At 36.8% G+C, this 16,744-nt stretch overlaps 1 protein-coding gene across 5 annotated transcripts in view; it reads left to right on the forward strand.

Annotated features, from left to right (window-relative positions):
- The window catches only part of LOC145277540 (BTB/POZ domain-containing protein 17-like), a 64,330-nt gene that overhangs the window by 22,031 nt on the left and 25,555 nt on the right, over positions 1-16,744 (forward strand). Inside the window, exon 1 of one of the 5 annotated variants that reach the window (XM_080129002.1) lies at positions 15,345-15,525. The exons of 2 other annotated variants lie outside the window; for them this stretch is intronic. In XM_080129002.1, coding sequence (XP_079985128.1) covers positions 15,435-15,525 — 91 coding nt within the window. In that variant the 5' untranslated portion in view covers positions 15,345-15,434. Of the gene's footprint in view, positions 1-15,344; positions 15,526-16,357; positions 16,510-16,744 lie in introns of those variants that run through there. 2 more of the 5 variants (XM_080129003.1, XM_080129006.1) reach the window with 2 other exon arrangements.

A 16,744-nucleotide genomic window follows, 5' to 3' on the forward strand; every position in this document is an offset into this window, starting at 1 on the left:
TCTAAGGATCTCTACAATGAAGGGGTGAGATTTTGTTGCTAAACAGGTTTGTCGGAGATAATGTATGTCAAAAGGGTAAAGTTATGATTAGTTTTTCAGAGCACATTCCATTGAAATACTTGTAAAACAGGGACAGGGATGAAACATTACGGTGATGGGACAGGGGTTGGAACTTAGTTGACAGTGCGGGATCTATTAGATTTGTGACTCTTTTTTGGACCCTGTCTAAATGGGAGAGGCTAGTGGTAAAGGCATCAGCTTTGATGGGTGAATGGCAGCTTTGCAGAGATACAGGATACGTCAGTTGTGAGTAATTTTCTAGCACGGTAGCGGGAAACCACTTTCTTTGCAGCAGCCTTTGCAATGTTCTCAATGTATTTGTTCCAGTTAACAAAAACAATCATCATAAAAAATGTATCAAATTTCCTATGTTTAGAAATGTACAGTTAAAATGTTTCTCAATAACAAACATGTACTCACTAGTTGACAATAGGGAGGTGATAGTGGCTGAGTGGTTAATGACATGGACTGATAACTTGGGTGTGCCAAGTTCGAATTAGGTTTGTTCCACAGAAAAACTTTTACATAGGATGTTAGCAACCTTCATTTGGTCCCTCCTGCAAGTACGCGGTTTCGTTCTGGAAAGAATTCTAACTGGAAAGATATCAGGGAAACGGATGCCAACAATTAAAATCATTGGATTCATACAAAATGAATTAAGGAATGAATGAACAGCAGTTTACATATTTAAATTTCTCTTTTCTAAAAACAAAACTATGTAATATTTTTTTCATTTATTAAGCCATGGTCATAAAAACCGTTAGCAATAGACAGAGGCTACTAAACTAATTAGGGAATGCATAAAACTTAAAAACATCACGATAGTTAAACAATACAGAACTCTGAAAATGTGACAGTGATACATGTTCATTCACACAATTATGAGGCAACAGGTTTAGCACTGCAGAACACAATGTGAAAGGAGATCACTGGTACATCTCTGAATAAGCACTAGCGTGATTATGCAGAAGGTCTAATGTAAATGTATGTTGTCGCACGTTTGGTCTGTTCAGCTGCAGCACAGGGCAGTATTTAGGCATTATATATTCAAAGGATTTTTCTTTCATAAGTTAGTAATCTATTACCAATCCTTAGGATTCAATCTGTTGCAGGTGTAGCACTTATATACAAGGTGCCTTCAATAAGTTTCCAGACTTTTTTTGTACCGGGATTTAAAATTGTTGTAGACTCTTGAAAATTCAGTATGTTATTGCAATACATCTTATGAGATGACTGAGCAATTCTTTTAGATTTCAGGTTCAAATGAATAGTTACGGCAGGAATTGGAATACATTCTATTAAAGCCTGATTGTCACGGCTGGTGAATTTCAAAAATGCAATCTGGATGTGAGAAGAACAATATGCAATAAATTCTATTTTAAACTTAAAGAAATACCACAGAAACGTATAGAATGCTTCAGACTGCATTTGGACCATCTTGCATGATCAAGCATCAGTTTTTGAGTGGCATAAGATAAGTTCTATCAGATGTGCGTTGGATTCCCATAATACCAACGTATTTAACAACAATGGTTTTTTCCTTTAAAATGTTTCCCTAAATCAGCTCTCGTTTAACATAATCCCCACAAACCGGGAACCCTAAAAAGGGGACCCTCTAAATAACAGGGCTAAAGAGCATAAACTGAAATAATGTCTAATCCGCTTAGCTATATAACAAGAAAGACTTAAATAATTTGGTTTCCATATCTCATAACCTCTGCAACGTTTTCTACAAGTTCCTTGTGCACTATGATGCCGACTCCATTCGCACTGTCTTTTCTGCCACTCTTCCAAATCTTGTTGCCATCAACAATTTTGGCACGGTTTGCACTGTATCATGTTTCTTGTCAGCAATAAATGTAAATGTTAACTACTTTAATTTGTTGTTGCTTTTCTTCTTCTTCTTCTTCTTCTTCTTCTTCTTATTATTATTATTATTAGTAGTAGTAGTAGTAGTAGTAGTAGTAGTAGTTAGTGATGAGATGATTCCAATATTTTCCCAATTCAGATACAATTACCAAATCTGATCCCGATTCTTTATAAATCTATAAATATCTGACAATAGAATTGTTATTTTTTTCCTGATTAGCATAAAAAAACATGTGAAATGTGCAGATTATTTTCACAAACGTAAAAACACACTTGTGGGGGATAATCTATAGCTTTTAGTCTAACTGGTGTTTAAAATCAATAGATATTTATTTTTTTATTATTACTACCAGCAATGGAAGATTTTATTTTAAAAAAATCAATAAAATGAAATAAGTAAAGGAATCGTTTTTGGTATTGTAAAATAGGCACAAATTGTTCCGATTCTGATACTGATTCCGATACCTCCAAAAGTTCCAATTTTTCCGAGTCCTGATTCCAATTAATAATCCCAACGTTAGTATTATTATTATTATTATTACAACTGGTAGTAGTAATAGTAGTAGTAGTATATTAAGACGTGATGAAATATGAATCTGTTTTTATGAAAATTTGAGTGAATTTCAAAACACTAAAAATACACATTTGGAGCAAACAAATATTTGTTTGATGGAAATCCATTTAAGCCAAATCAAAATTTGGAATAATCAATAAAATCTATCGCCTCTATTCTGTCCTCAGAGACAATGGATACACTCTGTAAGGATAGCAGCATGTGCAATTGTGAAGCAAAAGTTATGTAATCTCTAGCAACACGTGTTCTGAATCGACACTGCTTGATTCCAGTGGCAAGGAGAAGTCCAGGACAACTAGAAACAATGGCGAAATAAGCGGAGAGTACATACAGCACCTGTTATTTTCAAATGGTTACCCATTTAGTATTGACCAAGCTCAATGTTGCTTAACTTCTGTGATCTGACAGATATGTCAATGTGATTATGCTGTATCCATAAAATAGTACACGCCAGAAAGCTTTCTACTCTAATAGTTTTTTCCCAGCTCAACTCCCTCCATAGTGTCCCTGTCAAATTGGTTGCGTCCAAGTGACACTGTGCCTTGTTTGGGATGAAATAACAGTTAAACAAAAATTATGATGAAGCTTTCAACACTTTGTGACAATATTTTTTATTGTAATGGGGTATTATCCCGCACAGTCAGGAGATTCTATTCATAAATGATGCTGCTAGGAACTGACGAATCAAATTAATTCACATTCTGCTACCAACCAATCAGAAACCAGAATTGCTCCATAAATATTAAACCTTTCTGTAGCAATTTTGCATATGTTTTCTTCGTGTCAACACGGGAAGAATCTTTTGCTCTGTGGATTCCAACTCAAGAACTGTCTACTGCGAACCAGTCACCTCCCAGGATTTGTGTAGAACAACGAACCATCGAAAACTGTTCTGTCTACTGCAAACCAGTCACCTTCCAGGACTTGTGTAGAACAGCAAACCATCGGAAACTGTACTGAAACTAAACATGGCTTACACTCCTAGACACTTTGTGATATTATGACATAAAAACTGAACATAAAAGTTATATTATTCAACAGGTAACGACCTTTTGACCTGCTGGATTCTGTTGTTGGCATTGTCATCCTCCCTCCTCCAATGATCTGATATTTTTTAGAAGCAGGAAGTTACAGTATAACAGGGTGTGGGTTGTTCTTCGAACTCTCTCAGTCTTTTTTCCTTCTCCACTCTCCTCCCGGTAGCTGGAATAATAGAAGGAATTAAAAAAAAAAAACAACAACAAATAAAGCTATTGTTTTCTACTGGGTTTTAGTTTATTTACAGGGTGAAACGCTAAAATTGTCCCCCCCCCTTAAGAAAACAGCACTACAGCTTTAAAACATTTATTGAAAAAATCAATGCAGGTAATTTGATTATGTAGTAGAGCTGACATCTATTCAATGTAGCCGCCTTCAACCTCAATCACCACCTTGATACGGGTCTGGAACTCGGAGCATGTCTTTTCCACAAGGGCCAGTGGGAGCTTGGTGAACATTCAGCGAATGGCAGCGATCAGGCGGCTTTGATGTTGTGGGAGGTCATGAAAGTGATGATATTGACGTATGACCAAACGAAGAAGTCCAGCGAGTTCAGGTCAGGGGGAGGGCCAGTGAGAGAAGGGTGTTAAGTTGTAGGAATCCTTTTGAAGCCAAGCCTGGATCTCTTTTGACTTTTGGGCTGGCACAGAGTCCTGCTGCTATACCCAGGGTCTGCCAGCAGCCACCTGATTGCACCAGGGGATCACCACACTCTTCAGCTCATCCAGGTACACTTTGGTGTTGACTTTCAAGCCGACTTTGAAGATGTGAGTGTTAATGTAGACATTGGTTACCTCCCTTGCTTCAGTTACATGGTTACCTCCCTTGCTTGTGGTGATATAAATAGGAGTCGGCCATCTTGGTTTAGTCAGTTCGTTCGTACAGTTTAGACAGACTACAAGTGTCTCAACAAATGGTAGCAGAGATATCCCTCTGTGTGCGACAAAACGAAAAAAAAAAAAAAAAAAAAAAAAAAATTTTTTTTTGTACAGCTTGTCTGTAGCACTAGACAGATCGGATATCGGATATGGCAACTTCGAACAAACAACCTCCATTGTTGGAGGGGGAGGATGTTTACGAGAACTGGAAACAAGACGTTGAAATGTGGTCGTTGTTCACGGATCTTTCTGAGGAAAAAAAAGGGCCAGCAGTGTTTTTGACGCTACCACCGAATATTAGAGAATGTGTCCGTGAATTGCCAACAAGTGACATCGGCGGACGAGATGGCTTGAAGATTTTAATAAAGAAACTGGATGACATATATTTAAAGGATGAACACACGCGCGCTTACATGACTTTTAAGGAATTTTACACTTATAAAAGACCGTCAGGTACCAGTATAAATGACTTTCTTGTTCGTTATGAGTTTTTGTACCAAAGATTAAAAAAATTCTACATTATTCTACCGGAAGGAGTGCAAGCTTTTCTTGTTTTGAACGCGGTTAACATATCGGAAGAGAACGAAAAATTAGCGCGGACAACGTGTTCTGTTTTGACGTATCAAAACATGAAGGAATCGATAAAGAAAGTATTTGGTGACATTTATCGTGATGAAAATGTACCGGCAGTGAAATCAGAGCCCGAAATCGTCAACTATAATTATTCTAAACCGGGTAACAACAAAAGGCGTTTTCGTCGAGGACAATCTAATCCATGTGACCGAAGTGGAAACGTGTTGTTGTGCTACAAATGTCAGTCTCCGAACCATCTAATTAGAGAGTGTCCTAGAAATACGCCCAGGTTTACGGAAGCGACAGAACAAATACACATTACGTTGTTCATTCAAGAAAATATTTATTTGAACAGTACAAATGAAAAAATCTCAAATCTTGTAAAGGAAACATTTGGAATGGCAGTCTTGGATTCTGCTTGTACTCGCACACTGGCTGGCGAAGTGTGGCTTGATGTTTATTTAGATACTTTAAATGAAAGTGACCTGCAACTAGTGAAGTATACGAACTCAGACCGGAGTTTTTGTTTTGGTGATGGAGTGGCTGTCACAGCAATTAAAGTTGCTAAATTTCCGGTTACACTCGGAGGTATAAGAGTTTATATCGAAGCAGATATTGTGAAAAACGACTTGCCTCTTCTATTAAGTCACAAATCAATGAAGACAGCAGGAATAGTGCTAGATTTCCGGAAAGATATGTGCTGGATTTTTGATAAATGTATTGAACTAAAGACCACAACTTCAGGGCACTATTGTCTCCCCTTAACAAATAAGTTGTTGGATCATAGTGGTACTAAGAACATTGTATTACATGTTCAGAATTTTGGTCAGTGTTCTTTCACAGAAAAAAAAAAAAAAGCAGAAAAACTTCATCGACAGTTTGCTCATGCCTCGAAGGAAAAACTTGTTTCCTTGGTTAAAAAAAGTGGCAAATTCAATGACAAGGAATTTATAAAGGCGATTGAGGAGGTTTGTGAAAACTGTCAAATTTGCCTTAGATTTAAAAAAGCTCTACTGCGACCGGTTGTGGGATTGCCTCTTGGCAATAGATTTAATCACACAGTTTGCATGGATTTGAAAGAGTTCATCCACAATGAGGTGTGGATACTACATCTCATTGATGCCGCTACCAGGTATTCAGCGGCAACATTGATCAAAACAAAGAAGAAGGAGGAGATCATCAAAAACATCTTTATGATGTGGATTACCTATTTCGGATCTCCTGTTCGTTTTCTGAGTGATAATGGGGGTGAATTCAACAACGAACACTATAGACAGATGAATGAAAAACTCAACATAGAGACCTGTACTACTGCCGCAGAAAGTCCATTCAGCAACGGTACTGTAGAACGTCATAATTTGATAGTTGCTGAGGCAATGAAAAAAACAATTGACGATGAGAAGTGTGAACCTGAAATTGCCTTGGCATGGGCTATTTGTGCAAAAAATGCCCTCCTCAATTACTCTGGACACAGTCCAAATGAACTTGTATTCGGTTTCAATGTAAATACACCCTCAATTCTGACAGACCAGTTACCTGCTATGGAGTCCTCTACTACAAGTGACATGGTGAGAAAAAATTTAAATGCTCTCCATAGTGCAAGGAGAAACTTTTTGGAAGCTGAGTCCAGTGAGAGAATTAGGAGAGCTCTCAGGTCTAATGTCAGAACTTATGCTGATGAAGATTATGCTACCGGAGACCAAATCTATTATCGGAGGCAGGGTTTTAAAGGATGGCGTGGTCCAGCAAAAGTGTTAGGCAGAGAAGGCCAGTTTGTCTTAATCAGACATGGCGGAGCATTTTATAGGATGCATCCGTGCCAATTGATGATAGTGAATAAAAACAACGAAAAAAGAACAAAAAAAGCTGAAATGCTGGGAAACACTACAGAAGGGAAGAATGAATACCTTTCAGTTGAGGAGGAGGAGTTGCAGAATCAAGTGGTAGAAAGTGAAGATATAGACAGAGAAGACGTTGTTGATAGTTCTACCACTTTAAGAGATAAGACTGAAAAACCTGGCCGAAATAAGACCATAACTTATAAAATAAATGGAAGTGAGGAGTGGAAGAAAGGAAAGGTTATGTCAGTACAGCCTAAATCAACTGGCAAATATAGTCATTGGATCAATATAGAACCTGAGGATGAAAACGAGGATCAAGTTTGTATCAACTGGAATCATATTGATCATTGGAGAGAAGTGCCCCAATATACTGAACAGGAAAATGTAGTCCTGCTCACCGCTGAACAAGAGCAGTCGAAAGCTGTAATGGATGCCAAGCATAAAGAAATAAAAAACATGAACACCTATGAAGTATTTGAATGTGTGCCATACACAGGTCAAAAAACAATATCCACAAGATGGGTGATTACTGAAAAATTCAAGGATAATCAGAAAACAATGAAAGCTCGCCTTGTAGCACGAGGCTATGAAGAAAATAGTAATCTGAAAACGGACTCCCCAACATGTAGCCGTGAAGCTATGCGAATGGTCATGCTAACCGCATCAATAAAGAATTGGATGCTGCAGACCATAGATTTTACCTCAGCCTTTTTGCAAGGTGGTATTTTAGAGAGAGATGTGTACCTGAGGCCACCATCTGATGTTTGTCCTAAATCTCAAGTGTGGAAATTAAAAAGATGCATCTATGGATTGAATGATGCTCCACGGGCATGGTACAAGAGAGTTACTCAGGCTTTGATTGAATTAAAAGGAGTAGCAAGTGCTTATGATAATGCATTGTTTTTGTGGCATGATATTAAAGGAAATTTGACTGGAATTCTTGCTATGCACGTGGATGATTTTGTTTTCTGTGGAAACACAGAGTTTGAAAGGGATGTGATTGCAACATTGAAAGAAAAATTTAAGGTGGGATCTCATGAAAGTGGAACATTCAAATATGTTGGACTGAATGTTAATCAACAGGAAAATGGGATCACTGTAGAACAAGATCTATATGTATCTTCCATATCTCCAATAGAAATAAGCAAAGGGAGGATACTGAGGAAAAATGATGAACTGAATGAAGAAGAAAACCATGAGTTGAAGAGACTTGCAGGTCAGATGATGTGGGTTTCAACTCAAACACGCCCTGATATAGCTTTTGATGTGTGTAAAATGAGCAACACTGGAAAGCATCCCAAAGTAAAAGCCTTATTTGAGGCGAATAAAGCCTTATCAAAATTGAAATCCAAGAAGGGTTCTATAACATTTCCAAAATTGGGAAAGCCCTCAGATTTACACATTTTGTGTTATACTGATGCCTCTTATGCCAGTCTGGAAGATGGATCTTCACAGGGTGGTTTTGTTGTCTTTATTGGAGGAAGTACTGACAAAATGGCCCCCATGTGTTGGGCGTCAAAGAAATTGGACAGAGTGACAAAAAGCTCATTGGCCTCAGAGACTCTTGCTCTGAATGAGGGAGCTGATGCTGGTGTTTTGACTGCGGTTATGATACAAGAGGTATTTCAGTTATCTAAATTGCCAGACGTTCTCTGCAAGACAGATAATGCATCACTTGTGGAGACATTGAATTCCAACAATCTGGTAAGCGATCGACGATTGAGAATAGATGTAGCAAGGCTGAAGGAAATGAAGAGTAGAGGGGAGATACAGATAGAATGGATCAAGGGTTGTGATCAGGTCTCTGATTGTTTGACCAAGGCAGGAGCTTCGTCTGAGCTTCTAAGGGACTTGTTAAATCAGAAATAAATTATTCACTTGAGGACAGCAGCAATGTTAATGTAGACATTGGTTACCTCCCTTGCTTCAGTTACATGGTTACCTCCCTTGCTTGTGGTGATATAAATAGGAGTCGGCCATCTTGGTTTAGTCAGTTCGTTCGTACAGTTTAGACAGACTACAAGTGTCTCAACAGTGAGGTGGCATGATGTGGCTCTCACTTGAAAGCACACCAAAGATCATAACTGTTATCCGGATTTGCATTTTGAGGATGCTGGCAATGTTGTCATAACTTGGATCAGTAGAGAGCATATGTTGTACAGCGGCACATCTCCAATCTCATTCGTTGAACATTGTGTCACTTTCAGGCATAACAGAAGGCTCCTACCACTCTTGGGATTTGTACACAACAGGCCAACTAGTAGATGGTCTGCAACAAAAAAGAAAATCGGTTTTCATTAAACAGAAATGGAATCATGTCGTCTTTTCTAGAGCGACAATTTTATCGTTCCACCCTGCATTTCATCAATTTACAGCAATGTGAAAAAAATAGACGACAAATAAATGTTACCAAAGGTAATCATCTCAATGTTATCATCCTCATCACCTACATGGACCTACTCTTCTACCTACCTGAATAAATTTTTTGTATTTTAAAACTTATTTTAAAGTGTTTCTTTTTATTAAAAATAAAGATAGTATAAACCCTGTTGAGTTGGAACATACAATAAAATAGTAGTCTTATTAGAGCCATAATCAAGCCTTGATAATCGCTCAAAAATCGAAAGTTAAACAAAAACTGATAGAACATTACATTTTCACCCGATTGGTGATATTTATTGGATGTGTTTCTATCAGCATTTTGTTAAATTTTCGATTTTTTTAACGATTATCGATGCTGACTAATAAGACTAGCATTTTGTTTTTCGTTTTAGCTCGAGAGGCTTGTAGCATCCGTTATATACAGCCAGAATAAATCTTCGGCAGAGACATTCTCATAGCAATCACCATGTCAACATCCACGGATTTCAGAACGCGTAAAGACACAACGTCGTAATTTACCCATCTGCACACATGCGATAAAGGAACTATGTTATGCTTCACACATAGCGATACAACAAATAGTCCGGAACATTCTATAACATGCCTATATAAGCTTTTGCACACGTAAATCAAATCAGTCCAGTCCACTCAGTTTAGGATGCAGTTCTAGGAATAACAACATCGCTGCTTGACTCCGGCTTGTGGGACGTTAAATCACCAACATGACTTCCTGTGCGTCATACACCTAAATTCTCAGCATGGAAAGTACGATATCGAACGAGAATTAATTCTTTTCAACAAATTATTTCCAACTGCTGTTTGCATATGTATTGAACACACACACATACACACATGCACACACACACACATACACACGCACACACACACATGCACACACACACGCACACACACATACACACACATACATAACCACACACACACACACACACACACACACACACACACACACACACACACACACACACACACACACACACACACAATGACTTTATTTTCCTTCCAGAAAATAACCACATGTTCCCTTTCAAACTTTCAAAATGAAAATTCTTAATCATGAGCCTTTTTGCCTTTTCTTTGAGACGCACATTAGCAAAGAATGTCTAATGAACACTTGTTGCAAAAACCTTGATGTCGAAATAATTTGAATTACTTTTTCTTAAACAGGTTAATAAATGTTATTTTATTCCAGTGCAGCGATCTCGAGTTCTTTGTTGGATGTTATTATTTTTCCAAATTTGTTCACGCTTTTTAAATTTATATGGATATGAATGTGGACGTGACTCGGTAGAATCCTTCTGTAAGTCGGAGATCTTGTTAAATGTATCTTTGACGGTCCCAGTGATACTCCACTTTCGACATAGATATCCCTGCATATGCACCCACGATCTCTAATATCAATGGATCTCAATTGCAGATTGGTTATCCTGCCTGGCCTCATTCTCCATTTCATTTTTAAGTAAAAACACTTTAAAATAAGTTTAAACACAAAAACCTATTCAAGTTGGCAATAGAATAACTCAGCTTGCCTTTGGTAACATTTATTTGTTGTATATTTCCTTTTTTTTTTCACTCCATTTTTTGCTTTGTTGGTTACTCTGGAAAATCATTTAAATAAATACACATTGGTCTTTATTATAGTGTGAAGCATACTTAATAAAAAAAATGTACTCTGTATTTATCAAAGTTGTGTATAGGTGAGAAATAGGTATTTTACGTGATAGTTTTTAGGCCTCCGAGTTTATATTGTTTGGTTTCAGGAGGCTATCCACCCAGGCATTACTCGAGCGGGCATGTTTTACTATAGACAACAAACCAAAAAAGTATCCAAAAGTTCAAATATATAAAAAATAAATGTTATCAAAGTCAAGATAAGTTACTCTTCTACATACCTGGATGAGTTTTTTATGTTTTAACTTATTTGAAAGCGTTTATTCTGTTCGAAACACAACTAGAGCTGAGTTGCTAATAATGGCGGAATGGCAGAAATTGAGGATTCCACCTCGATAATCACTTAAAACTCGAAAATGAAACAAATACTGATAGAAATCCACCCAATAGCTCTCACGATCACATTTATTGCATGGATTGCTATCAGTATTTTGTTTCGTTTTCGAGTTTTGAGAGATTATCGAGTCTCCAAAGAGAACCGGCTCATGTGTGAGATATTTTATCTCACCTGTTTTTACTCCAAGACAATGGCAAAAAATTAACATAGCAATTATAACAAAGCATACTTCTAAAATTCGACATAAATTTTATTCGTTATTCGTTACAAAAAAGGAAATGCCTAATTTGCCTCTGAATAGAGCTGGTAACAACCGTTAAAGGTAAAAGTTTCTTTTATCTGAATACCAGGAACTGTTATTCAGATACAGCACTGTTCGAAAATCGGATTAATTACAGCCGTTGAAGGAGTTGGTATGATGCCTTCTGATAAAAAGATTCAAACTTGACTTGAGTCGACTTTACAAAAGTTCATTTAAAGGAAAAGTCATTAATCTCAGGTTGATAATTCTGACCTTGAAAAAAGTCTCTGGAAGACATATATAATAATAACTTAGCCTAATCATTTAGGCTTTAAAATAAAGTCTCAAGGAAACAAAAAGTTAGAGGCGTCCAAATGCCTCACATTCAGAAAGAGTTGAGTTCCATCCTTCTGGTTCAGCTGTTTTACTGGAACTGAAGAAAAAGTATTCAAAACTCCATCAAGCTCAGCAGTTGAAATCTTGACCAATCTGATTTGTCTAAACAAAGACAGTGGGTGGCCAATCAACCAATAAGGTTTTTTCTAATTAGAATATGAGGTAATTTAAAACTGTCAATAAGTGACAGGTAACAAAGGTTGTCCTGAGGGACTTAACTTTAATACAGTTAATTATCATTATTGAATTTAAATATGTGTGCCTGTCTGCTGTTAAATGAATTTATATACAATAAATCTAGTTTGTCTAGACCAGTTATCAACAATAAGGAAAAGGTGACTTTATCTTAAATCAACTGACAGCAAATACTGATTTTAAGACTTTATATCTGAACAATATTATTCTCACTATTATCAGTGAAATTTTTAAAGAGGTGCGAGCCTTTTTCATTTTCAATAGATTTGAGGTTTTGAAGTAGATGAGGTTTTGGCAGGCAATGTTCCTGCCTTCTTCGAGTCTAATGGCGCCGCCATAATGCTTCTTAGCAACTTCCCATAGGAAGAAAAGGGAATGAAGGAACAAGAAATACTGTTAACGAGAGAAAAACAAATTATTTTTCCCATAAATTAGCAAGAAATCATTATTTTCATTTTTAAATGAACAAGACAGTCAATTAGTAATTGGATTTTTAATTGTCAATTGAAGAAAATACAACCGTTGTACATGAGTGCATGAGAAATCCTCTCAGACTGAGGCAATCATTAATTAATATCCCTCCATTTTTTTTGTTTTTTTTAATTGGGAATGCGACCATTTTAGCCAGAAACAAATAAATAAATGAACATCAGCAGTTCGGGAAATGACAATTAAGACAGCATGAAATTTGAGTGCAAAACCTAAATAAAAAGACTGGCATTTAAGCCAAAAGTAATTGTATATAAAGGTATACAATTTTTTTCGTCCACCTTAAGAAAAAAATAAGTGAAGCATGCATGTTCCCCGTGTGAGTGCTGAGTGAACGAGGTATAAAAATCAACCTAAGTTCAGCATTAGTTACCCCCCTCCATTTAGCCCAAAAAGTCCCCAGAGGATGTCAAATCCTGGTGAAAGTGAATAAACGGTGCAGTTTTAGGCCTTAATATATGTAAATTTAAGTTCTGCATCATGCAAAAAAAAGAAATGACTAAGTCCATCATTGACAAAGACGAAAACCCTCCATAGTCAATTTTGAGGTGATTTCGTCGAACCTGTCCACATGAAAATTCAACTTCAGATCATTAGCAAACAGCAAAAAATAGAAAGGGTCTTTGAAAATCCAATTTAAGGGAGACTTCAAGTTCCTGAAGTTTCAAAGACTTAGACCTAATAAGAGTGTAACCGTCCTTGGATTTAATTTTTTTCCAGGACTTAATTGGTTTAAAACTGCCTGTGAAAAGAATGACCTCTGACTTCCCATATCTTGCAGGCAGTAGAAGTAGACAGAGTGGCCCTTTACCCTCATTGAGATTTTAATTACAGGAAAAATACAGTTTTCCTGTCCCGTTCAAAGGTATGTCCATTCAAAGGATTTGGGACTTTTAGGGTACATAATAGAATAGTGGTTCTTTACTACACAAACAACAAAAGGGTATGGAAATCCCTTAATGCCCTTGCAATTAATTTCAGAGTGGCCACCAAAACACTTGGGACACAGCTTAAGTTCCTTGGCCCTCTGAAATTTAGTGTTAAAATTATGATATTTGAGACAGTCCTCAACAGAACGGTCTGTAACCTTACATAATTTACAAATTTTATTAGTTTCACCATTATTAGCGAGTGTTCTGAAAGTATTCATACCTTTCTTTATGTTAATGGGGTTGGAGTAGGAACCGGCCGCCATATTGGACCTTGGTTCTGAAGAAGAAGCCAACATTTTAGATGGGCTATTTTCCCACCTTGTCACGTCTAATGGTGCTGCCATAAAAATTCCAAAATGTTGAAACTATGTGACATTATAGAAGAAAGAGAAGGGAAACGCTCATCTGTCCTGTTCATTATTTCTCTTCGTACACTGTTTGGGAGTTTCACAAACAAGATATGGGCTACCATAGCTCCAGACGTTGAATTATCCAAAAGGAAGTCTGTACCAAATAACTTATCTATTTTGCATAAGTTCAGTTTGAGACGTTTGAGGAAGATCCGGAGGTCTTCTAATAGTGTAATACGTTCTGGCTGAGGAATAATTTCCTCCAAAATTTGATTTTTAATTAAAGAAGGAATTAGGAATTTCTCCTTTAAACCGGACAATGTCTGGTCGTAATTATCGGGAGTTATGTCTAAGTTGGAAACAAGGTCGAACGCCTTGCCCATTAATTTTAATAAAAGTAGCTTGTCCGCTTTCCCCATGTTGGTAAAACAGAACTGAAACCTCCTGATGAAGCTTCGGAATTCGCATTCATCCAATGAAGGAGACCCACTAAAATTAGGAGAGTCCAATTCCATTCTCATCGGTTGAATAGCAGTAGGTTCTTTTAAACCAGATTCTTCTCAGCTAGGCCTCAAGTAGTTTTATTCTCACGTCAGAAGTAAACTGCGCTGATTCTCGGCATAGTTTTAATCTTTTTTCAGTGAGGGATTTTAGAATCAACTGGTCAAACAGACCGTCTAACTCAGTTAACCATTTATCCAAAGAGCTGGATTTGAGAAAGGCTAGTCCAGTATTATTTTCATAATTTCATAGTTCATAAGTAATGTTCATTTGAAGGAAAAGTCATTAATGACAGGTCGATAATTCTCACACATCTTGTTTTCCTTGCTAAGTTAGAATGACGTTCTAACCTAGCAACTACTTGCATTTCAAACTAAAAAAAAACGCTTTAAAATAAGTTAAAACACACAAAAACTTATCCAGGTAGAAGAGTAATTTTCTTACCTCAGGTAACATTTATTTGAGTAATGCACTTATGTTACCATGCTGAAATAATAACGCTATTTTTTTACGACAGTACTCAGCGTAGTATAAACACTCCCGACATCCCCATGTTAAGAACGGCTTTCGGAAATAAATACCTCAACCTCCCCATGTTAAGAACGACTTTCGAGGCTGGGGGTGTTTATTCCGAAAGTCGTTCTTAATATGAGGAGGTTGGGGGTGTTTATATTACGCTGGGTATTCTCGTACAAAAATACTAATAACTTTATAATGTAGAAAGCCATTCTTAACATGGAGGGGGGAGGGTATTTATTTACCACTTTTTCGGTTTGTTGTCTATATTAGAACATGCTCAAATGTACAAAGCTAGAAACCGAAAGAAGAAAAGTCGGAAGCACTGGGAAAAGGGAAGCAAATAAGAAAGAAGGCAATTGTAAATCTGGTGGGAGTGGGAAGAGTACAGCAAATCATGGAGAAACCGGAGTAGGAGGAGGAGGACAAAAGAAGAATAGACTATAATGACATAGGGAGTGAGTAAAACGTGTGTGTGAGAGAGAGAGAGAGAGAGAGAGAGAGAGAGAGAGCAAAAAAAAAAAAAAGACACGGGTAATTTCTTGCTGGCGTCCTCTGTTCGTCGTGCGAAACATGCAGTACCTCCACATACAAGGTAGCCGGCCAACTTCTCTAGGTACTTCATCGTTGCTTAGTGCACTAACTACAACTACTACCTCATCCGGTAGGTACTAAGACACCTTAAAACGATTTTATTGGTATCGATTTTAAAATAGGTGTTGTACTGTTGTGTTTTTGTTTGTTTTGCTTTTTTAATAAGTAGGGGTGACTCTTTATTTTTAAAGAATGCAGAATACAGACAGTGCTGTGTTTTTAGGATTTTACAGTTAAGTACAGAATAGTTAAAATGGGCTCCCACATCCCTATTGTAAGAATTGGTTTCTAAATAATATTATTTCAGCACGATCCGTATTCTGCATAAGTGACATTTGTTTATTTTTGCTACTTATGCAGAGAAGTTACCGTGCTGAAATAATAACGATATTTCTTAGAAAACGATTTTTAACATGGGTGGCGATAGTGTTTTCTAACTATTTTGTACTTTCACCTAATAATTTAATGAATAAAAAATGTCCTAAAACTTGAATTCAACTTGAAAATACTATTTTTTTTTTTTAAATAACACTTTCTCTACATATTTCTATTAAGCAATTTGGAACAGTCATTTGACGTTTCAATTATAAAAGGATAAATGCTTATGCACTTTTGTTACCGTGCTATTTTTAAAAAATATTATTTTCAAGTTTTATGATATTTTTATTATATAATTCTTCGGTGAAAGTACACAGTAATTACAAAACACCCTCCCTCCCCAGGTTAAGAATGGCTTTCTAAATAATAACGTTATTATTTCAGCACGGTAACAAAAGTACATAAGTACCGAAGGCTTTTCTCTCTCTCGTTTTTATTTTTTTACTCCTCCTACCTGTCATGCTTCTGTTCACGATACGGTGTCTACACACACACACTGGGCATTTAATGCTTAAACTGTTTATTTACCTGTCTCTCAATTCAGTAAAGTTAGACAGAGGGTCAGAAGGAATCCATCCCTTTCCCCTCACCACACAAAAAAGGATGCACTCTGGATGTTTGCTGTGATTGGGCCGGCTAACGTTTCCCGATGGAGTGCTTCTTCTTCAAGCGATAAGTAATTGCCACCTTCCCCTCTCGAAGGAGAGGGTAATGCTTCGGAAGACAACCTTCTAGAAATTTGATAACATTTAATACTTTAACTGCTTAAAATTCTTACCGTGTTTACCCGTACCTGACTTTTATTGGTTTTTACTGCATAAAAACGTTAACACAAATCAGTCCATCTAAATCTTTAAAACTGTTTAGTTTTATGTAATCAATCGTTTTCATCTTTACGTATTATTATTATT

This window comes from Euprymna scolopes, chromosome 6 (assembly GCF_053919585.1).
Source record: "Euprymna scolopes isolate OS-2025 chromosome 6, ASM5391958v1, whole genome shotgun sequence".
In the NCBI taxonomy this organism is placed as follows: Eukaryota; Metazoa; Mollusca; class Cephalopoda; order Sepiida; family Sepiolidae; genus Euprymna; species Euprymna scolopes.